The sequence below is a fragment of the Eptatretus burgeri genome, chromosome 3, assembly GCF_056783735.1.
Source record: "Eptatretus burgeri isolate ZD-2024b chromosome 3, Ebu_testis_v1, whole genome shotgun sequence".
Taxonomy (NCBI): Eukaryota; Metazoa; Chordata; class Myxini; order Myxiniformes; family Myxinidae; genus Eptatretus; species Eptatretus burgeri.
The window spans coordinates 121,832,678-121,857,504 of NC_140963.1; the positions used below are offsets into that span (position 1 = coordinate 121,832,678).

Consider the following 24,827-nt stretch of genomic DNA (forward strand, 5'->3'; position numbering starts at 1 on the left):
GCAAAACAGAAGTTCTACCATGATCGTCACTCATTCAAATATCTTCCACAATTACATCAGAATGATGAAGTTAGAATGGAGCCTCCTACGGGTTCCAAAAGGTGGATTCCAGCTGTAATTGTGAAGCAGCATTCTGAGCCACGTTCGTAGGTTGTTCAGTCCCGAGAAACGGATGACACTTGGCACCGTAACTGTCGACATTTACGTAAGAACACCAGTGTAGGCAATGAGGGTGTTACTCTCGATCGGTCTTTAGTTGATACTGATAACGCTACGTGAGACCCATGATGGCTCAAGCTGTTCGTCAGACATGAAGCCTCCAGCTGGTGACTGCACCTACTGTAGATCTGGGTGAGCCAGACAGAGCAGTCCCCCCATCAGTGTCTACAGCTCGTCCAGTTACCCCATGGGTAACTTGTACTTAAGGTAGTCGTATCAGTCATCGACCAAACAGACTTGACTTGTGATGAACTGTAAATGTTATCCTCGTTGAGTTTGGATGTTTTCTAGCACTGAATTGGATTTGATTTGTTGTATTGCAAGGTGATGTCGATTGAAGTGTTTGATCTGTTGTTTCGTTTTGGGACTCAGTTGGACTTTGCAAGCGATCAATGCTTCTATTTATTTTATGATCTCTGATACTATTTCTCTTAGCATTGGTTTGAGTTCCACACTATTTGCTAATGTAATAATCTCTTGTCCATCTTGAAGTGGAAGATGTAATATATGTTTGCCATTCCTGCAATTCAGAAACAACTTGAGTGTTGTTGTTGTTGTTGTTGTTGTTGTTGTTGTTGCTAGTTATCTCAATGGAAAGCCTGGTGTTGGCTTAGTGGTTAGGGTGGTGGCTTGGGATCCTGGGGTCCTGAGTTCAAGCCCCGTTGGCCGCTGAATTAAAATACACCAGGAGGTTGACTCAGCCTGTCATCCTTCCGAGGTCGGCAAAATGAGCACCAGTGTACTGGTAAGGGGGACACTGCATCAGCGGCATAGTCCCAACCAATCATGCAACCAGCAGCCACAGGCTGCACTCGATAGAGAGATCTCAATGGAAGTAGAAAAATAAAAAAGGCACTTCTGGTGTGGCCCAGATGGCTTACAAGCTGGAGTCTGGCTTATATTACAATCACCATTGTTTGCCATCACAAAGTAAAAACTAGGAAGCATTTGAAAATGCAAAGCTCATCCACTTTGTTTAAGACTGCTTCTTCCAGATGCTGAACGGTTGGTACCTTTCACCTTTTGTCCAAATTCTTCATTTGACTTCTTCATCATCTCATTATAAATCTTTGTTTTTAAATTTGATGACAAAAGCTCAAATGGTAAAATCGTTACGGCCAGGACAGGCACATGGACAGACATAGAAGTGATTGCAAAACCCTGACTCCCACTGCGTGGGGGACGAGATAATAATGCCAATGGAAACAAAGGCGATGCCTCTAGAATGATAATTCACAACGTTTGTTTTCGTAAGATGTATAAAACAATACGTTTTTGTTTTCCTCGTCACTTTCATTTTGCAATTTCATAGATGGTAAGCGTCCCGCATTTCACGGGTTTGACCCGTTGTGTTCCTGAAAACCCACAGACCCGTTTTAGTATTGGAAGGACAATAGTTATTATTATTATTATTATTATTATTATTATTATTATTATTATTGATAAACAAATGTTCCAAACAATACTAGCGGTTATTTGAATTTACCGATTAGCTTTGAGTGACTTCAGGTCGTTGGTTTTGGGGGTAAAAAAGAACTTGGTAAAAAAGAGGAGACGAAAGTGTGGCTTGCTGGTGTTTTTGGCTTGGTGCATGCTGTGCCATATTTGAATGCTTGTTACTCGGTACAGTTCTGTATTGAGGAATATACACTACTCTTAGACGAAACCCGTCTCCTGGTCCTTTGGTTGTTCTGTATCAAACAGAGATGTAACACCCACCAATGTAAAGCGGTGTTATAGTATCATCGAAACCCGTATTGGATGGCAGGTACGATCAATTTAAAAGCAGAATGTTTTACTTCCATTGCATCAGCAAAAATTGACAAACAGACTGATGATAAACCTGCATCCAATATGCAAGGTATCGCTCTAGTCTTTTCAATGGGGTGTGTGATGTCATGAACTTTCTCTCACCGTCACCGAAGGCCACGGAACCACCCTTCCGGATTCAGCGTGCGGCATCACCTCACCATTTGATAACGTATAATAAATAAAAACCGCTTTAGATTTGATTTATACCAATCCATTTTTCATCACCTCCAACTTGCCACGTATGAATTTATCATTTATATTCACTTCGATGTCTGAAAAATCGGAACATAAAACAAATTCATAACATTATTTTTTGGCAATAAGTGTGCGGATGATTAAAATTAATGCTGGGTTATGACACTGGTCAGACGGTCCTGTGGAAACAAAGACGATGCCCCGCGAGGAATCTGGGAGGGATCTGTGAGGGGGCCACTGGAAGCGCTCCATCCGCCATATTCTTTCTCCCACAACACAGAAAATTCCGTTTGCATCAATACAAATACTTGCTTCAAGGTGCATATATCCTTCAAAAATTCCACCTCCATACTTGATTTTTCTCCTTTCCCACTTGATTTGAGTCCATTACGACTTGATTTTAGTCCATTCCCGAGTTGAAGAAAGCATTGTGATCGTAGGCCTACTTATGAAATGCCATCGTGTGCTGCTTACGGTTGTCAAAACTGCGATGGTCGTGATCGAAGAAGAGGGATCACATTTCATTTCATCGGTAAGTGGCATTCACCTTGGTTACGAACAGTCTCATTTATTAATTTTGGGAGAGCAAAGATGGTGGACAAATGGCTTCAAAAATGAGCTTCCCCTCTTATCCAATTAGTACAAGGATCAATGGGTTGTCTTCAGTCAACAGAAACTTCCGAGAGCATGTGATGCAGCGTTTTGTTGTCTATACATGGTCCAAATAAAGGGAGGGTTTTCCGCGTAACTCTTCTGCGGGTTCCTGCCAGAAATTATGAAATGAACCCTTTTGGAATGATTTTAAAATTATATTTTCACTTTACTTATGTGTTAAAAATGTTTGCTTGCTTGTGTAAAGTGGGTTATTCTCACATCTGATTGTTTCTTGTGTTTGGGTGTTTATTTTTCTGTTTTCTTCTTTAGTTGGTTGGAATAGAGATCAGGTCCATGGACATGCTTGGTGAAACTGATTTGCTATTTCCTGCATTTTTACTTCCTTGAGTAATGGTCTCAGAGTGCAGGGTTTGATTACTTATCCAAATTTGAGCCTTTTTGAGTGGAACTCAGGCAGAGATATTAAAGGGTAAAAGGATTCTTAGAGGTGTTCAAAACTTAATTATTTAAAATTCCATTTCTTCATTTTATTCTTGGCAATCTCACTCTTTGTTCACTTGTTCTTCCCTGCCTTCCTCTTTGCAGCATCATGTGACGTGACAAGAAATGACCTGGATGAAAGAGACCTTGGGAGATCACGGTCATTTGAAAGTTCATGGAACGTAAAGGTAGGACTTATTTGATGTGCCTGGTACTGGGCCTATCGTCTGGCTGTGCTGAGTTGTCCGTGTCATCCAAACCTTTTCCTAAAGTACAAATACAATCTACATGGAAACGTTTTATTGAAAAAAGAAAAAGCACCCAAATTCCCCTCTTCCCCTATTCCCATGCACTATCCTCCCACTATCCGATTCCCCACTATCCTGTTACCCACTATCCTATTACCCTCTATCCTATTATCCTCTATCCTGTTACTTGCTGCTCAGTTCCTCAATACCAACCACAGCCTTGTTGTAGCAACTCTGAAGTTGCAGATTAAATCCGGGAGAATGGTACCATCCCAGCCGAGGCTGGATGTTGGAAAGCTCAAGCAAGACAGCGTAACTGTGAAGTTTGTGAATGGGCTGAGTGAGGATTTGGAGGGTTTGGGTGCTTTGGGGAATCCTGAAGAGTTGTGGAGTGCCTTAAAGACTACCATCCTTGATGTTGCCAGTGGTTGTCTTGGAATTCACAGGAGGGCAAAGAAGAATTTTGTCTCTCAAGGGTTGTTACCCCATGGGTAACTTCTCTCTGTCTCTTAATGGCAGAGCTGCGCTGTTCAAGGAGTTGAGGCGTCAAACTGCACGTGCACTGATGGTGGACAAGGAGGCCTATGTGCGAGGAGTCTGTGAGGGGGTAGAGCATCACGTGTGGTTAAGGCCGAAGTCACATTTGCTCTATGGCGAGGATACGGCGGCTGTACGCCCTCTGAATTGACAGAACCGTGCGGTGGCCGCAGAGTTTCTGCGGTGGCCTCAGGGTGGCCCTACGCCGTTTGGCTATCTTTTACAGGCGTAGGGGTCACCGTGGAATTATAACGCGGAGTTATAACTTTTTTCATTTCTACGTTGGCCGTAGCAATTCGACATGCCGTAGTTGTGATGTAGTTGTGTTCCACGTCGACCGTACGTAGGACGTATGGTGGACTTGCATTATTCGTGCGGCTGCCGTAGTCTCTTATCAATGAAAAATGAATTTTGCCCTAAAAACCGAATACATTTTATAAAACTGAACACAACGAAGCGTTCATGTTTGTTCATGTGTCTCCCCCACCTGTTCGACGCGCATCTTCGCGCTTTGTTCATTCAGTTCGTCACTTCGTCAATGGAAGTCCTCGTGAAAGCATATCTCGTGTGTCGATCGCTACTTTGCCTCGTGCTTTCACCTTGATTTGTGCTGTTTTTTTTGTTTTTTTTTACTCATCTTGTGTTTTAATTAATAACAAAAAAGCAATCCGATCACATGGTGTGACAGACTGCAGGGCAAGGATTTAATTTCACAGAAAAACCGGTTGTAATTTGGAATATCCATGATTACCTCAGCCCGTTGCATTTGATGAAAGTGATTGTGGTTCTGGGGGCATCATGTTTGATGAGCTGCCCTGGGGGCAGCGCTCACAGAGTGCGCGAGCGATCGGAACCCAGGCCGGAGCTCGAGCCTGTGTGAACCTTTGGATTGGTGATTGTACTAGTTTACATACAATACACCGCCACCGAAGGTCATTTACTCATCTTATTTTACCTTAAACATGGGGAATTTCAGTTGAAAGTGGGTTTTCTTGGGGTTCAGGAACATATTAATTCACTCCATTATTTCTTATTGGGAAAATAGTTTGGAAATCGAACTTTTTGCAATCCGAACAGCCTCCTGGAATGAATTCAATTCGGATTCTGGGGGCACCACATACTGGTATATTCCGAACTGTTATATTTTTATTTCAGTAAAAAAAAGAACTGGTATATATACCCACTCGTTACCGTCCGTCTGGCCACACGTTCGCCTTAGGGCCCCCCCTGCGGTTGCCTTGCGGGCACCTTGAGGCTACCTTGCATCTGCCTTGAAAATTCTATTGCCGCCAAAGAGACGCCCTAAGGTCACCGTGCGACACCAAAGCAAAGACCGTACGGCACCACCACGTTTTCGGTCTCCACAATTTCTAAATACGCCATGCGGCTCCCCGAAAAATAAAAACACATGTGACTGCTACATTGTGTGACCGTGGAAATACTGCGGCAGCCGTATAATTGTTAGTGGCCATAGATTTTGGAGACCCCACGACCACCGTGGCAAATGTGACTTAGGCCTAAGTGATCTTCGTCCTGCATACAGGGGAATTCATGCATTGCGTTCCTCAAAGCCCATCCCTTGGTGTACTGCAGTTAAAACGGAGGGTGGTGGGCTCTTGACAAAGGAGTTTGAAGTGAAGGCCCTCTGGGCTGGTTACTTTGAGCGGCTGTACCAGACTGATAGGCCATGTGGAGGTGGGTGGGTTCGTTCAGTTTCGTTGTGCAGATCACCAATCGAAACGAAATTCACCCTGTACATTCATGTGAACACACCATTGAAATTCCTACTTGTTTCCATATGCACAAGTTGACACACCGACAGTTATTACCATTTGAAATTACCGCCGTGAAGGGGGCGTGGCATGCTTGTAATCGCTGAGGAAACAACTAGGAAACAACAAATCAAAATGGTGGCGCCCATGGTTGTCGTGTGATTTCAAGTGATTTTTGGTCTTTCAACAACCAAATATGCGTTGTTTCATACACTTGGGCGGGGAGGAAGATGAGAAAGTGACGCAATTCACGGATAAGAGCTGGCGTAAGGTATGCGAGTGTGCGAAGGCTTGGTGCGACGCCACAGATAGTGAAACTATCAACAAATGCCGTTTGCTGGCTGATCAAATTATGAAACTGCTGCCAATGACTGATCCTCCTGCGGATGCCGGCTGTCACCGGTTCTGCTATGCGTCGTTTTGTAACAAGGATCATAGGAAACGCACTGAAGCCAGGAAAAGGAAATCAGAGGCCAGCACTGCTGCAGTTTCTGCTGGAGCCAGTGAGGTGGTGGGCGGACTAGAAGAAGAGGGGCACTCATACCACAAAATACATAGAAAATCCCTCAGAACCTCTGTAGAAAGGGTGGCTGGCAAATCAGCTGGTGTACTGCCACGAATTTGTGTCATATGCCAGAAAAAAGACAAATTCATCCGTGTCAAAGGAAAATCTCAATGTGATCAGTTGTCCCTGGCAGAAACACAGGATGGAGGAAAGCCGAGGGAAACTGCTGAGCAGAGGAGAGATGAACGTGATGTGAGAATAATGACAACTATAAAGGACAACGACTGTGGCGCTGGCAGTTGTTATCACCATAAATGTCATTACGAGTATGTGAATGACACATACCACAGACAGAGTGAAAGTAAACTCCAAACTCAGAAAGTGAACTATGACTCAACATTTGACATTTTCTGTGATGAAATAATCCAGGTAAGACTCGTTGATGGAAAGCAATCTATACATATGAAGAAGTTGTGTGAGATGTTCAATGACCTACTCAGAGTATGTGAAGGTCAGGGTAAGGCCAACGACCAGGCAACAAAACTGAAGAAAAGACTGCAGGAACGGTACCCAGACATGATTTTCTATCGTCCACCAAAAATGTCTGAGAGCGAAGTGGTGTACATGAAGGACATTGATATTGATTTCATTGCTCAGGCTGCTGTTGTAGACAGTAGCTCTACAACAGAAACAGAGTCAACTACAGAGGATGAAGCCAGCCAGGGTCCACAGCAGGGTGACTCAGACCTCAATTTACATGTTCTATACTCGGGAGCACTCATGGTGAGGGATGACCTGAACAAACACCAAAGTGTGGACATTACATGGCCCTACTTGGAAATGGTGGAGCTGGCACTAGAGCTTATACGAGCAACTCGTACTTCAAACTGGCCGAAACACCTTGCGATCACGAGAGCATCAATGCCCTGGTACTTTGCGTACGATCACCTAAACTATGCAAGGTACTTACCCGTTTACTGGCTGGAAATGGCCGGGCCGGAGCACTCCCACCCAGACACCTATCAAGCGTTCATGGATGGCAAATGGACTGCCCGGCGGCATACTCGTTATGGATTTAGTAGTGTTGCGTGTGATCAGATCATAGAGCAGACTTTAAATAGGGACAGCAAGACCAGTGGAGGCATCATTGGTTACACTCAGAAAAGCAAAGCTGTGACGAAGTGGATCCTGTCCCAACCAGCACGTGCGGAAATTGCAAGGAAATGTGAGTCCATGGCGGGTATCCACGACGAGCCCCGAACGAGAAAGGATTTGGATGTGTCGAGCTCAAAGAAGAATGAAGCAGTGGTGGTACAAGTGAGGACACAGTACAGGTACTTCAAATGATTAACCCTTTCTCCGGCGCTCACCTTGAACTCGTCAATATTCGTTCACGTGTCATCGCACCGCCAGCCACTTCCACGGACTTGATGAACGCGTATGTCAAGGGAGAGAATGCTGTCATGCAATTCATGCGTGATCGGCTTCTCTCGGGTGAGGTCCCATTCTTCAGTCCGATTTCGAAGGCCAAATTGGCAACTTTCTCGAAGGCGCGAGGCAAGTCGGTGACTCCCCACCAGCAGAGGCCAAAGGTTGAAATTGCGAATGAACGTCGTCTTTTCACACGACTGCTGTTGATTGGCGAGAAAAGCAATGTAACACTCCATGATCTGCTCGCATACTCACTGGCGAACATATCTTTCCCGCTGGCATCCGGTGATGGTTCGAATCCTAAGACGGACAGAGCCAAACTCCGCAACCATATACTGAAACTGTGGCCCGATTGCCGTGTGGACGCTCGGCCTATCCAAGGTGCAACAATTGTGGATGAATGGCCGTTATTCAGGCGATAAAGGCTGGTTCACTGCATAACACTTTTGGCAAACTGGAAGAGATGGTGCTGAACATCGTAGTGGTTAAAGCACGACATAACCAATCTTCGAGACTGGACGTGGTGTTTGATACTTACCCAAGTATCAGCATCAAGTGCCTGGAGCACGCCAGACGAGCGGGCAGGGCGGGCGATCTTCAGGTGCGAACCATCTACGGACGCGATCAAGCCCTTCCAAAACAGTGGGCCAATTATCTCCTGAGCAGAGCCAACAAGGAGGCGTTGATAGAGTTCATCGTCGAATCGCGGACGAGAAACATGTCTCCATCAAAACTGGGTGACATGCTGTTTTACGTCAGTCATGCCGGAAAATGTGAGAAAATCAAGGCGTCGAATGGTGTCATGACTGTGTCGTCAGTACCTGAACTTGAATGTGACCATGAGGAAGCTGACACAATGCTCCTGCTACATGCCGCTCACGCGGGACAGAATGAAGAGTCGGTGCGCATAGAGAGTTTCGACACCGATGTGTTTGTGTTGGCGTTGGCTCACTCGAAGTCGATTTGGGCGCGAAATTTCCATCTGGTCACAGGAAGTCCCAAAGACATTATCGTCGTTGACATCAGGAAGCTGAGTAATGCCCTGGAAAGTTCTGTCTGCGATCCGTTGATAGGTTTGCACAATTTCACGGGAAGTGATACCACCAGTGCATTCCACGGTAAGGGCAAAACAAGGCCATTGACTTGATGATGAAGGGTCCCCATCTCATCACCTGTTTCGGGAGCATTGGTCGAGAATTCACGCTAGATCAGAATATCATTCACGACCTGGAACAATTCGTCTGCGCCATGTACAATTAGCCGACCATGAAGAGTGTGGATGAGGCTCGCGACAAGCTATTCTGCAGCCAGTCGCTGGGAGAACAGAAGTTGCCGCCTACAAGCGACACTGATGCTGCATTGCAAAAGAGTGAACTATCAGTCTGCGATCCACCACCACGCGACTGAGAGGTTTATAGAAGCCCCTTCTCCTACATTTCACGGATGGATGGAACGCAACGGAGCACTGATTGTTCACTGGCTGAACAAACCACCAGCGCCGAAGGAACTGTTAGAGGCGACGAAATGTAATTGCAAGAAGACGAAATGCGAGACCAACCAGTGTTCTTGCCGGTCAAAAGGACTGTCCTGCACAGAGTGCTGTGGGTGTCAAAAATGCGCCAACGATGAACAGACCCGTGCAGAAATGGAACTTATGGATGATGAAAGCAGAACTGACGATGATTCCGATGACGAACTGTGAATGCGGGTGTCACACTGCTTTTGCTGTGGTGATCTACTACACAGTAGTATTCAGGTTGGTTAGCATGTAATAGTGGACTTAAGTTTTGTAATAGCAGCAGTCAAGAGCCTAGTTCAGCAACTGCTTCAGAGCAAGAAATACTGGAGTTCTAAGACAGTAATCCTCTTGTGGCGGTTCTACTTTTCCTCAGGCTGAGTCGCAGAGTCTCTTTTTCTTTGATTTAATCTGTAAGAGCCAATGTAACTGTCTAATATGTGCTGTGACTGCCTTTAATAGTCAATGTAACTACCTTTAATAGCCAGTGTGGCTGCCTTTTAAGCAAAAAGTTGCCTTGGTCAACTCAAAGGCCTGTCTGGTCGGTCCAGACGTTTTCGGCCGGTAAAAATATGTAACTGCTTCAGTTTACGACCTTCAATTATAAACATCTTTAATAACAGTGAATAGGGCTCTGTATAAACATATTGTATCATTTTAAGACCTCACAAGAGTTCTCTTTGACGTACATATCAGTCTAACCTTGATTCTTCATTTCTGTGTCAAAATCGTGCTTTAATGTTCGGTTTATCTTTAATTGCCAAAAATGACCAATTGTGTCACATCCTCGACGTGGAAACATGTGGATTTGGACTGTTTCTAAAATTCTTTAAGTATGCCAAATTTCATTCAGATTGGTGATCTGCACAACGAAAATCATTTTCTGAAGGTAATAGCGAGTACCTCCACATGGTCTATGACCCACACCTGTTGAGTTGGATATCAGGGGTGTCACGATTCCAATTGCTGACCCTCCAATCAACTGTGATCGACCTTTGTTTTTGGAAACACAAGCTGTGGTGAACTGGTTGAAATGGGGTAAAGCTCCTGCAATCTGTGGCGTCTGTGGTGTATGATCATAGAGCGCTGAGGGGGCGTGGAGGAGTTGTGATAATGATCATGTGTCTGCAATGCATACAGCTGTTCGCGCCCGCTAGAGGCTCGTAGTGGTGTGGATCCGAGAACGCAATAAACGGAGTTACGACGACACTCTCGACTCTCCGTACCTCACTGCACCTCGGACACCACAGTTGGCGATGAGGATGGGATCGAATCACCGCTCATGGCGGAGTGCATGTTTTCGTCGGCAGTGACTTTGAGTTGTTTCCGGAGCAATTGGATTGCCAGGCACACACGGCGCCAGGAAAATCATCGCAGCTCGCGTGGTGCGAGTTCGATTACCTGGCAAGGAGCCCGGGGGAGCGCATCGAGAGTTTCGCCGCGTGGGTGAGACATCTCGCCATCGCCTGCAAATTCACGTCGAGTGGACGGCAGGCTAGGCTCAAAGATCGTTTTATTGCTGGGTTGCAAGACTCGGACATGGTTTCGGCGATACTACGGCTGGAGTACGAGGACATTACATTTGATTCAGCAGTCGAGGCGGCATTTGCCGGAGGACAGACACTGAGAGATGTCCAAGCCTTTGCCGGCCAGAGCCTCACAGGTGGTCCGGAGGTCCACGTGTCGTGGGACAACCCTGATGACCCGGGGCAGGACCTGCAACCTGTGCGAGACAACCCCGATGACCCAGAGCAAGACCTGCAACCTATGCGAGGTTTTGTACATGAAGTATGCTTTTACGTCCTGGAGCGTGATCTGCAACCTGCACGAGGTAACCCCGATGACCCGGGGTGGGACCTGCAGCCGATGGTGAACCTGTTTTCAATTGGTCCGAGGGTCACAAGGCCAATGACAGTGGAGATCGGGGTGAACAAGACACCGATCGTTTTTCCAATTGATGCCGGGGCCGCGGTGTCGTTCATGGGCGAACAGACAGCTCGTAGACTCCACGGTATTCACCTTATCAGGCCGACCTTCACGCTGTGTACGTACATCGGCGAAGCGATTGTGCAACTTGATATGACAGATGTCTCGGTGACCTGCCAAGGTCGACGCGCTGTGCTCTCGCTGTTTGTGATACACGAGGGGAGGGGCCGGCGCTTCTGGGCCGAGACTGGCTGACTAGCCTCAGGCTAGACTGGACGGCACCAGCCATTCACCTTGGGTGACCCGTGCCGAGCCGATTAGAGAGTCGGTTGGGGGAGGTGCCTCTTTTGGAGCCCATACCTCCTTTTGCGCCCGTGCCTCCTTCAGGGCCCAGACCTCCGTTTGAGCCCGTGCCTCCCTCGAGACCCGAGGGCGAGGTCCCGGTGGCAGGGGCCACGGCGATACAACGTTGGTGTCTCTTCCTTGCTTCCTACAACTATGATATTCAGTTCCGGAGCAACGGGGGGCATGCCGACTGCGATGGTCTCTCGCGCTTGCCTTGCGCAGAGGGCTGCGGGAAGCATGCCGGTTGCGATGGTCCCTCGCGCTTGCCTTGCGCGGAGGGTCCAGCATCGTCTGAATCAGCCGACCAGGTTGATGTGTTTGCACTGGGCCAAGTCTAGGATGGGCCGGTCACCGCCAAGCAGGTCGCAGTGGAGTCAGCTCATGATACAGTACTCGCCCGTGTCGTTCAGGCGATTTCAACGGGGGATTGGAGCGAGCTGCCTTCGGTGGTGGGATCGGCTCGTTATCCATAGCGCGTATCGTGCATGCAATCGTTCAACATGTGATTGCCTCGAGCGCGGTCTGCATCGTCTCTGCACCTTCGCCCGTCCATCCCGCAACAAGGGTGTTGTGGTGGCAGGGGTTGGGGAGAGACTTTGGACGAGTGATTAAGCGGCACACTGCTGCGCAGACAAATACCGACAAGCTGCATGTGAGCGGCATGTATTTGATTATGATCGTTTCATGTTTGATTATCGCGGCCTCGCGACGGCCTATCGCCACGGAGCAAATGGTTAGGCATTGCACGTGTCAGGAAACAAATGCCGATAGTCCACGTTTGGGCGAAATGTGTTTGATTGTGTTCGATGCGTTCTTTGAATGGCCGGAGTGTGGGATGTTAGAGTGCATCGAGAATCGCTGTAGAGCGACTGCGGACGATCGTTGCTAATAAAGGGGTCTTCAAGATTCTGATCTTCGATGACAGTCCGCAGTTCGCCATGGACTCATGTGTTGCGATGTTGTATTATCCAGCCCGTGTTAAACTTTTGAAGCGCACTGTGCATGGAGGGGAATTTGCATCTGCGCAGATGATGTTTCTGCTGCTGTATGACATTGCTATGCATCCATCCAATGCTGATCGTCTGTATGGACGTGCATTGGAGTCTCGACTGGATTTGCTGTGACCTGAGGGGTCAGTGGAAGAGGCGGTGTTGCGCCTGACGCTGGTGCGCGATTTTAGTGTGGGACAGCTGGTAATGGAGCCGGCGAGTTGCCTGGTTCGGGTTCATGATGGAGGGGTGTGGGCGCGGCACGTGGAACAAAGGCGCTGTTCAGCATTCTCCCCCCCCCCTTGTGACGAACAACGTAGGGCCCCCACCTCTGATCTCGCAGGGGCCTGACGTTATCTCACCAAGGCCGAGCGTGCCGAGCGACATAGAGCCCCACCGCTGCTCTCGCCAATCCCGGTGCTCACAGGTCCGGCGGATTCGGAGTGTTTACCTGATTCAGTCCTGTCCGAGGGAGATTGGCAAGCTTGTCAACCGGGGGCTTTTGATGGTACAGGGGGAGGTTCGCCAAGGGTGTCACCTCGACCTCGCCGGAAGGAGTGTAAGCATGGGCCGTCTGGGGGCGCTATCTGCCCGGGGCGGATCGAGAGATGTGGTACTTGGGGGGCTTTTGGATGATTAGTGTCCTTTTTCACGAGTTGCTTTTTGTGTCATAGTGCCAATGCTTTTGCTGGGTGCCGTTTTGGCACTGGTTGCTTTTTGTGTCAAAGTGTCAATGATTTTTGATTAGTATCATATCATTTTATAATTATGATTGTTATTTTATCATCATACTTTTAGGAGGGAGGAGTGTGGTGTATGATCATAGAGTGCTGAGGGGGCATAGAGGAGTTGTGATAATGATCATGTGACTGCAATGCATATAGCTGTTCGCGCCTGCGAGAGGCTCGTAGTGGTGTGCATCCGGGAACGCAATAAACGGAGTTACGACGACACTCTCGACTCTCCGTATCTCACTGCACCTCGGACACCACAGCGTCCATGCTGAACTTCTCAACGCTGGTGGAAATGCTGTACTCATGTCGTAACATGCAGTTCTTTGATCTGTTTGGAACAAAGGCATCATCCCAACTGACTGGAAGAGGGGCCTGGTTGTCCTCTCTGGAAAGAGAACAGTAATAAACAGGACTGCAAGAACTACTGAGTGGTGATGCTGCACTCAGTACAGGGCAAGATCTTTGCTCAGATAATTCTAGACAATTCAAATCCATTTGTTTGAGCACCAGCACCCAGAGCAGTCAGGCTTTACACCAAAGAGGTCAACGATTGACCGTATACTTGCTCTGTGGGTCCTCACCGAACGCAGGTGAGAGTTTCAGCAAGGGCTGCTTTCAGCCGATGTTGATCTCTGCAAAGTGTTCAATTCAGTGAGTCGGGATGCCCTATGGAGGATTCTCTGTCTTCGTGGGGTGCCAGCAAAACTGCTCAATCTGATGTCTGAAAATTATTTGGTGCTGAGAGTGCTGTGGGATGTGGTGATGTCATCTCTGACTTATTTCCCGTTGTTACTGGAGTTCATCAGTGTTGTGTACTGGCCCTCTCACTTTTCAGTGCTTGTGTGTGCTGGATTCTAGGGAGGATATCAGAGAGATCAAGCTGCAGTGCATTATTTTGGAGTGTCAAGATCTCTGACCACTATTTTTGCAGACAATGCAGTCATCTTTGCAGAGACTCTGGATATCCTTTTTGGAGCCCTGGAGGCGCTGAACGAGGAGTCGGAGCCGCTGAGATTACGGGTTTCCTGTGTCAAAACTAAGATCCAGGCTTTCAATGACATCGGGGATGCTGCAATCTTGTCTGTACCTGTTTGTGGAAAGGATGCTGAGGTCACAGAGAGATTCACTTACCTTGGCAGGTTCGGCTTCCCCTCCACTCCGATCTCATGTTTCTATGCCTGGTGTACCGTCCGCCAAACAGTGATGACTCCATTTATATCTCGCTTTCTGAAAACGTGGACCAACTTTTATCCTCTCATCCCAACTCTGTCTTCCTGTCCATGTGGTGACTTCCATTGTCATCATGTCAGTTGGCTGGGTGTGGGTACCTCTCTCACATGCCAAGGCCCTTCAGCAAAAGACTTCTGTGACTCATTGGGACTGACACAATCTGTCAACTTCCCGACCCGGATCTCAACCAATGGTGCTCCATCTCTTCTGGATCTGATTTTGACCAATTTCCCTGAAAATATCTGCTGTTCTTCCTCTGCTCGAATCAGTTCATCTGACCACTTGCTTGTCAAAGTAGACATCTCTCCAGCTGTTATTAGAGAAGCACCTCAGCACCATCGAGTCTGCCATTTCATTCAAGCTGATTGGCAGGGACTTCAAGCAGTCATCAAACTTCTGGACTGGTCTCCCATCTCTACTAAATCTGACATCAACTCGTCCGGGGAATTCTTTCAAAGAAACTTGTCTCTCTCATGCACAGGTTTATCCCATCTCATCTTCAGTTGTCCTACCCTTCCTCCCGCCCATGGTATACCGAAGCTTGTGGTGAGGCAGTTGTCCTGAAACAACTGGCATTCGCCTCACGAAAGGCGAATCCAACTAACTGCAATCTCAGTTCCTTCCACAAAGCTTGGAACAAGTGCATGTCAACCTTCAGGAGAGCCAGAAAACATCTTTCTCATCTCAAGTCTGACCGCTCAAAGCAGTCTTCCTCCTCCAAATCCTTGTGGTATCTAGTTAAGTCTGTTTCTGGTGAATGTTCTCCCCCCATCCCCTCCCTTACCTAAAATAGCTGCACAGCTGACAATGCACATGAAAAGACTGAATAGCGAAACTCCGTGTTTGCTTCTAAAGTGTCTTAAACCCATCGCTTTCTGTACCCACCTTACCCAGTCGTACCCAACTGTCCCTGGACTCAGTGTCCTTTTCCTCTGACAAGGTGGAGAGCTTGCTATCAAACCTCGACTCAGATTCTGCAACCGGTCCAGATGGTATTAGCCCACTTGTCATAATAACCTGCCCCTCTGCTCTTGCTCACACTCTCTCTGTTCTCTACACCCTCTCATTTGCTCAAGGTCATCTGCCATCTGCTTGGAAATCAGCAAACATTATTGCTCTGCATAAAAAAGGTGCAAAAACAGGTCGCTGCAACTACAGACCATTCAGGCTCCTCCCAATCATCAGCAGGGTTATGGAATCCATCATCGCTTCAGGCACTAAATCCTTCCTCTTCTCCAATGGCTTGATTTCCGATCATCAATTTGGATTCAGACCAGGTCACTCAACACTGGATATGCTGCTTCTGCTCTCCCAACAATGGATTGAGGTCCTCAATGCCAGACATGAAATCAGAGCCATATCCCTTGACATATCGCGTGCTTTTAAGATGGTCTGGCACCCTGCCTTACTCACCAAACTCTCTTCCTATGGTATTCAAGGACATCTCCACTCATGGCTCGCAGATTTCCTCTCCTGTCACAGCCAACATGTGGCCCTTAATGGAGTTCTCTCATCCCCTTTTCCTGTCCTGGCTGGAGTTCCTCAAGGCAGTGTTCTGGGCCCTGTTGTTTTTCCTGGTTTTCATCAACGATTTCTCTGACTCTTGGAAAATCCTCTATATTTCTTTGCTGATGACTCCACCCTCTACCGTATCATCTGTCATCCCTCAGATCGGCAAGCAGCAGCCTCTTTTCTTTCTGAAGATCCGGATAAAATTACAAGCTGGTCCAACATGTCGAACATGTCTTTCAATCCTGACAAATCTCCCACTCCCACTCTGTCTTTCTGAAAGGACCATCTGGAACTCCTCTCCCCCGCTCTCCACCCACCTACTCTATCAACAACCCTCTTGAAGAAGTCCTTCCTGTGGTATCGTGGCCGAGGTGCGAACAGGCAGACACGAGCCGGAGGGTAACACAACTCTGCTTTATTGCCTCGAGCGAGAGGGTGGGCGTAGGATGCCCGTAACTCCGCTTTAGTATGCACTCGATGTACCCTACAGGTACACGACATGCAAGCCACTGCTAATGATACCACATGCTGCTAACTGGTGCTATAAGTCGCTAGCGGGCGAGTTGGGACATATGAAGCCATAACCACATGACCACCACCATCCGTGACTCGGGGCTCCACCCATACAATACATGCTCCGCCCATACACCACACTCATCCCCCTCCAAAATGACAATTATAATGACAAGCATAATTGGCAAAGAATACTATGACACTATGACACAAAAAGCAAAGAGGAACAAAATGACATCAATCATGTAAAATCTTCCAAGTACCACGTCGCTCGATCTAACCCTGGGGTGATGGTCGGGCTGAGAATCAAACCCAGATGAGATGGCTCAAAAGAAAGTGTGCTTCATCTGCACAACCTGTCACAATAATGCCGTTGTTTTAATCTGGCACATAATTCACTCTTCTATTCCCATCACATCACGTACTGTGTTGGTGCAAGTGAGTTGAATTCCAAATTCAGTGGACTGGGAGCTTGAGTACTGAGTTGCACGACGAAGTTAATGGCGCGAGCAGACCATAATAACAATTGCCGTTTTAAAGATATAAAGAGGGAAGTTTGGGATCACAGCATAACTATGCAGCAGAGGCGCCACCAGACGGCCCACTTACAAGCCTCCTGGCTCGGTCAAGGTGACACGCCGAGACGAACCTCCTGCGCCCCTGGCCGACAAGCTTGCTCGCCCCCCCCCCCACGGACAGAAACAGGTAAACATGCTGAGTCCGCCAGACATGAGGGCGCCGGCGCTGGCGGGAGCAGCGAGTGGGGTGGCCTTGGCGACATAACGCCAGGCCCCTGCCTACGTTGGGGGCCCTACGCTCCTACACTGCTCGGCATGGGGGGGGGGTGACGCTAAACAGTGCCTTTGTTCCACGTGCAACTCGAACCGGGCAAGTCCCACACCAAAACCGCGCAACACCGCCCCTGCCACGGACCCCTCAGGTCGCAGCAAAACCAGCCGAGATCCCAATGCACGTCCACACGGACGATCAGCGTTGGCTGGACGAATAGTAACGTCATACAGCAGCAGAAGCATCGTTCGCGCAGATGCAAACTTCTCTTTACATACAGCGTGTTCCCACAGTGTAATTTTAACACATGAGGCTGCAGCAAACTGCGGACTGTCACCGAAGCCCTGAATCTCAGAGATTCTTTTATTTGCAACGATCGGCCTCAGTTGCAACACAACAGAGAAAGCATTGATCACAGCCAAACACATTTTGCTCACACGCGGACTGTTGGCATTTGCTTTTATAACGCCATGATTAATCACTCATGCTGCGAGAATCAAACATACAACAATTAACAAATAATGAACCATGCTACGAGTAAGCCTCTTGGTTGTAACAACGTTGAGGCGACTTGCATGCAGGTCCTCGTCTGAACGTCGAAGAGGACACCGTCGATGGGCACGCACTGCGAACTTCTTGGATGCGACCAGTTCGCTTTGGACTTGGCACAGTGCCAACATATCAACCCGGTTGGTTGATCCTGACGAAGGTGGACTCTCCATGCATGGCCAGCGCGAGAGATCGTCGTAGTTGGCATGCTCCACGTTGCTCCGGAACCATATATCGTAGTTGCAGGAAGCAAGGAACGGACACCAATGTCGTATTGCCGCGGCCCCTGCCACCGGGACCTCACCCTCGGGTCTCGAGGGAGGCCCGGGCCCAAACGGAGGTACGGGGCCCGAAGGGGACACAGGCGCACCTGGAGGTACGAACTCCGAAAGAGGAACCTCCCCCCACCGACTCTCTAATCGGCTCGGCACGAAACGTCCAAGGCCACTGGCTGGCGCCGTCCAGTCTAGGCTGAGGTTACTCAGCCAGTCTCGGCCCAGAAGCGCCGGCTCCTCCCCCGTACCACAAACAGTGAGAGCACGACGTGTCGACCTCGGCAGGTCACCGAGACGTCTGTCATATCAAGTGGCGCAATTGCTTCTCCGGTGTACGTGCACAGCGCGAGGGTCGACCTGATAAGGTGAAGACCGTGGAGTCGACGAGCGGTCTGCTCGCCCATGAACGACACCGTGGCCCCGGTATCAATGCGAAAAACGATGGGTGTCTCGTCCACCTCGATCTCCACTGTCATTGGCCTTGTTACCATCGGACCAATTGAAAACAGGCTCATCAACGGCTGCAGGTCCCGCCCCGGGTTGTCCGGGTTGCCCCGTGCAGGTTGCAGGCCTTGCCCCAGGATGTAAAAGCGTACGCCATGTACAAAACCTCGCACAGGTTGCAGGTCTCGACATGGGACATAAAAGCGTACGTCATGCACAAAACCTCGCACAGGTTGCAGATCTTGACCCGGGACGTAAAAGCGTACGTCATGCACAAAATATCGTACCGGTTGCAGGTCTCGCCCCGTGTCACTGGGGTTGCCTCGTACCGGGTGTAGGTCTCGCCACGCGTCGCTGGGGTTGCCTTGCACATCGCCATCCATGACCGTTATGGTGGCCAATGACACTTGCCACACACGCTGTAGATGTCCCTTGGTGTTCACATCGCCGTCCAACTGGCCGTGTCGCAACGCCTGGCCACGGCCCGCACTGAAGACTGTGCGTGCGGTTGTGGGCGCCTGGTACATCGCGCGGACCTCTGGATCACCTTTCATGCTCTGGCCAGCGAGGGCTCGGACATCTGTCAGAGTCTGTTCGGCGGCCGACGCCGTCGTTTTGACTGCTGAGATGAATGTAATGTCCTCGTCCTTGAGCCGTGGAATTGCTGAAACCATTTCCGAGTCTTGCAAACCAGAAATAAAACGATCCTCAAGCCTGGGCTGCAGGTCACCTGCTGTGAATTCGCAAGCGACCGCCCGCTGTCTCACTCGCGTGGCGAAAACTGTGATGCGCTCCCCCGGGCTCCTTGCCAGGTGATCGCACGCGAACCGCACTAGCTGCGATGACATTGTCAGCGCTATGTGCGCCGGGCAATCCAACTGCTCCGAAACAACTCAAAGTCATCGTTGATGATAAAAGGCACTTCGCCGTGAGCTCCGATCTCCATCCTCGTCACCAAACTGTGATGTCGTGGCTGAGGTGCGAACAGGCAGACATGAGCCGGAGGGTAACGCAACTCCGCTTTATTGCCTCGAGCGAGAGGGTGGGCGTAGGATGCCGTAACTCCGCTTTAGTACGCACTCGATGTACCCTACAGGCACACGACCTACAAGACACTGCCAATGATACCACATGCTGCTAACTGGTGCTACAAGTCACTAGCGGGCGAGTCGGGACATATGAAGCCATAACCACGTGACCACCACCATCCGTGACTCGGGGCTCCGCCCATACAATACATGCTCCGCCCATACACCACACTGTCAGTCAAGCTTCTGGGTCTCATCATCTGCCATTATCTTTCCTGGGAAAGCCACATTTCCAAGCTGGCCCCAAAGTTGTGTCCATTTTCCGTCGGTGCTCCAAGGGCCTCCGTCTGACCATCCCCCAGGCAGATGCCTGGTGCATCTCCATCTCCTTGAGATGCTGATCAGTCTGCTGAAACTACGAGGCACTTGGTCAGCCCATTGGCCTCCTCCACTCACGAGGCTCCCTCGCTGAGAGAATCTGGTGAGCAGGATCAGCATCAGGAAAGCGAGCCACATGTTTGTACAATCGCAGCTGATGCTCACGGACTATGCAGGTTACAAATCTCATTTGAATCTCTCTCAGCAACCGCTCGTTGGACACAAAGTCCAACCAGTGATCGCCAAGGATTATCCAAAGAGACCTGGTTCCAAAGGAATTAAGTCTCCATCTCAGATCACTGGTCAGAGTCCAAGTCTCACATCCGTAGAGCAAGACTGGAAACACGAAGGACGCGTAGACTCGGACTTTCATCCTCCCGCACAGGTAACGGCAGCACCACACCCCATGAGCCAGTGAATCCATGACTTCCCAAGCACGATCAAAACATCTGTTGTCCTCTGGCTCACAGCCAGCAGAGACATGAATATCACTGCCAAAGTAAGTGAATCTCTCTGTGACCTCAACTTCCTCGCCACAAACAGACACAGACAGGGCAGCAGCATCCAAGATGTCATTGAAAGTCTGAATCTTAGATTTGACCCACGAAACCCATAATCCCAGCGGCTCCATCTCCTCATTCAGCACCTCGAGGGCCGCCAAAAGGATATCCAGTCTCTGCAAAGATGACTGCATCATCTGTGAAATCAAGGTCAGAGATCTTGACATTCCCAAATGATGCACCGCAACTTGATCTCTCTGACATCCTCCCCAGAATCCAGTCCATACAAGTACTGAAAAGTGTGTGGGCCAGCACACACCTCTAAAAACTCCAGTAACAGCTGGAAATAATTCAGAGATGGTGTCACCACTTATAAACAACACTCTCAGACCAGAGAATAGTTCAGACATCAGATTGATCAGTTTTGGTGGCACCCCACGAAGACCAATAATCCCCAGAGGGCATCCTGATTCACTGAATCAAACTCTTTGCAGAGATAAACATAGGCTGCTTGCAGCTCCTGCTGAAACTCTCGCGTGCGTTCGGTGAGGACCCATAGAGCAAGTATACGTTCAAATGTTTACCTCTTTGGTGTAAAGTTTGACTGCTCTGAACGCTGGTGCTAAAGAAGATGGTGGCGAACCCTATCAAGAATTATCAGAGCAAAGACCTTGGCCGGCACTGACAGCAGCCTCACTCCTCAGTAGGTGTTGCAGTCTTGGCAACAGTCACCCTTCCCTTTCCAACGAGGCCCCTCTTCAAGTCAGTTGGGATGTTGTCTGTGTTCCAGGCAGAGCACAGAACTGCATGCAACAACACGAGTACAGCATTTCCACCAGCCTTGAGAAGTTCGGCATAGATGCCACAAACCCCAGGAGCTTCACCCCATATCAACCGGTTCACCACAGTCTGTGTTTCCACAAGCCAAGGTGGACCACAGTTGATTGGAGGGCCAGCAATAGGGAGAGCAACAACCCTGATACCCAACTTGACAGCTGGTGGATCACCTGGGACAGCTGCTTAAAGTTACTGGCCCATTGGGCCTTCGCTTCAGACTCCTCTGTCAAGAGCTCACCACCCTCAGCTGTAACTGCAGTACACTGAAGGACGGGCTACGAGGACCGCAATGTGCAAATTCCCCTGTAATCAGGAGGAGAATCACTTGACCACAGGTGATGCTCTACCCCCTCAAAAATTACTTGCACATAGGCCTCCTTGTCCACCCTAAGTGCCCGTACAGTTTCATGCCTTATCTCCCTAAACAGCTCAGCTCTGCCATTCAGCTGGCCTTGTAACTCTGGTCAATGGAATCCAGTGTCCCTTGAGAGACAAAATTATTCTTTGCCCGATGGTGATTTCCAAGACATTATCTGACAACTTCAAGGACGGTGGTCTTGAAGGCACTCCACAACTCTTCAGGATCCCCCTAAGCACCCAGACCCCCCAAATCTCCACCCAGCCTGTTTGCAAACTCCTCAGCTACCCTCTCATCCTTGAGCTTGCCAACCTCCAGCCTCGGCTGGGATGGTACCATTCTCCTTGATTTAAGCAGCAAATTCAGTTGCCACAACAAGAGTAGATGATAAATGCAGTTTCTGGGACGCCCATTCAAATGAATGTGGAAAAGGGAAACACTTTCTGACCCAAGCCCCAAAAGCTCGAAATGGGAGACTTTTTACCTCCCCCTCCCATTCAAGCAAATGTAAAATTGAGACTCATTTCCTCCCCCTCCCATACAAGCAAATGTAAAATTGAGACTCATTTCCTCCCCCTCCCATACAAGCAAATGTAAAATTGAGACTTACTGATGAAAGCACTTCTATTCCCTTTCATCTTTTTATTTTACTCAAAGAGCGAACCAATGAATATTTGTCCATGTTCTACTTTAGGGAATAACTTAATTTTCTTTGACATTCATTTCCATTGAGTATATTCACAAAAAATAACTTGAAACTGATTCTTCGTTTAAGTATCTTTGTTGAGCGGAGATAAAATGATAAAGTTCTCTTCATGCTCTTGTTTGACCACCTCCTGAGCCACACATATAAATTTTGAGATTCAAGTAAATTGTTTTTCCATTGTTTAATTGATAACCATCAAAGTTTTCAGTCCATTCAAGGATATTTATTTTTTTCTTTACATCCTCCAACTTATTTGTCGTTAAATTTATCTGCTTATTTGTTTTATCTACCTTTACCCCGGTTATTTCTTCAATAAGACTTATTTGATATTTCTCACATTCATTATGTTTTTCATTTAAATACCAAGGCTGATTACATCTCCACTCTTTGGTTTGGTTATTGCTTGGTTCTATCATTTATAAACCAGTAAAAGACGGCGGTAGCCTGTTAAAATTCCCAACCCAATATCTTAACACTTAAATATCTTAAGACTTATACTTATAACCATAAGGAAGACTATTGATTCCATTCTCTAAAATATATATTTTATCATCAAAAGCTCCTAATGCTTTCTTATTTATCTCTTCTGTATGTAGTTGATGTTTGTAATTTCTTATTGTATTCATTTTTATGTACACTTCCTTCTTTAAGGTTAAACAGTTGAAATAATGTTTAAAGTTTATTGTTTCCTTGATTATATTTTTCTTTATTCCTTTTAGCTTCTTATCACACCCTTAAATATTATTTTTATCAATATACTTGGAGCATAAGACTTTGATGTCAATACTATGAATTCACTCATGACCTTTCCACCCAATTCATCTTTAAACTTACCAATAACCTTTTTATTCTTTCATGAAAACAACAAATCACCTCACTTATAATTACTTGTATTATATATTTTGTTATGGATCTGGAAACCATTTGCATTCAACATACAGATGTCCCAAAAGTCAGTTATGTCATTAAGTATGTGTGTGGTCAGATCCCTTTCCTTTTGTCGAGTGGGAGAGTGAGTCGAGTTTTGTCGAGTCGAGTATCAAAGGCATGCGTTGCGATTTCTTTTTAGTTAGGTTATTACATCTTTACATCCAACGAACCCTCCAACAAACATCCAACAAACCCTTATAATTACTTGTATCATATATATATATATATATATATATATATATATATATATATATATATATATATATATATATATAATATATATATATATATATATTATTAATCATATCCTCACATACATCACTTGTCTTAATTTATCATATAAAACTATCTGTATCCATATATAACAATGATAAATTATCCTTATACTTTGGTTTTAAATTATTTTCGTAACAATTATACATTAACGACTTTGACAAGTCAAGAACTGATGTTCCGATATAAATTGGTTTATCCATTTCAATACACTCTTTTTTCAAATGAATAGCACAAAAGTTTTCTGAAAACACCTCTGCTCACTTAAAACTTGGTCTATTAATTAACTTTGAAGCCTGTTTCCAAGATGTAGCAAGTCTTATCTATTCCTAAAATTTTCCATAGTCTTTCCAAATACAGCATTATTCATTAGTTTATAAAAAATCCTTTTCAAATCTGTTTTGCTTCTGTTCTCCTTTTTGTATTAAAATCAATATACTTCTTTAACCAATGACTTTAAATTTCAAAATGCAATGAATTTTCCTAATTCTCAACCCAGCAGATAAATATTGTCTCAAGTTCCTTTGATGCAAAACATAACTTTCTTTATCATTGAATGCAGTCAGTATTTTTTCTGTAGATTTACCTTTTATATGAAACTAGCTGAAGTACCCGGGAATACCCGGGAAATTTGCCCTATTTTGTGCCCACTAAGCGATACTCACCGTTTGCAGCCATGCTCCCAGCCCGTGAACAGGACTCCTGCACCCCTCCAAACGGGTTTCGAGCCCACATTCGCACCAACAGCAAAGCGACCTCCATTTTTGTCAATTTGACTAACCCACAAACTCACATTACTCTGACCCCGGGGTCACTTGGGTGGGAATCACTCCTCCCCCCAATCACTCATTGCACCATGCATACCACATTCACTGCATACACAGGCCCGCTGTCCCTCACTCACTCCATACACACAGGCCCGCTGGCCCTCACTCAATCACATCATTTATCTTCCCTTTATCAATTGTCTCCCTCACCCCCTTTATGGCTTGCCTGGCTCTTTCATGAGCAGATAGATCAGCAGTTAGCTGTTGCCGTGGACGGGCAGTTCGAGAATTCAAATAACAGGAGGAGAATGTGTATGTTTAAAAAGTCAACGAATACGAACATTTTGTATTTCAAAAAACCCTAGCGTTTTTAACCATGAAGCCTTTTGTTATGATTAATACGCCGGCGCACTA

At 47.3% G+C, this 24,827-nt stretch overlaps 1 protein-coding gene across 1 annotated transcript in view; it reads left to right on the forward strand.

The window, feature by feature from the left end:
- LOC147030880 (complement factor H-like) overlaps nucleotides 1–24,827 on the forward strand; it is a 374,343-nt gene that overhangs the window by 79,774 nt on the left and 269,742 nt on the right. The window contains exon 6 of the mRNA XM_085875422.1: nucleotides 3,427–3,509. Coding sequence (XP_085731548.1) covers nucleotides 3,427–3,509 — 83 coding nt within the window. The remainder of the gene's footprint in view (nucleotides 1–3,426; nucleotides 3,510–24,827) is intronic.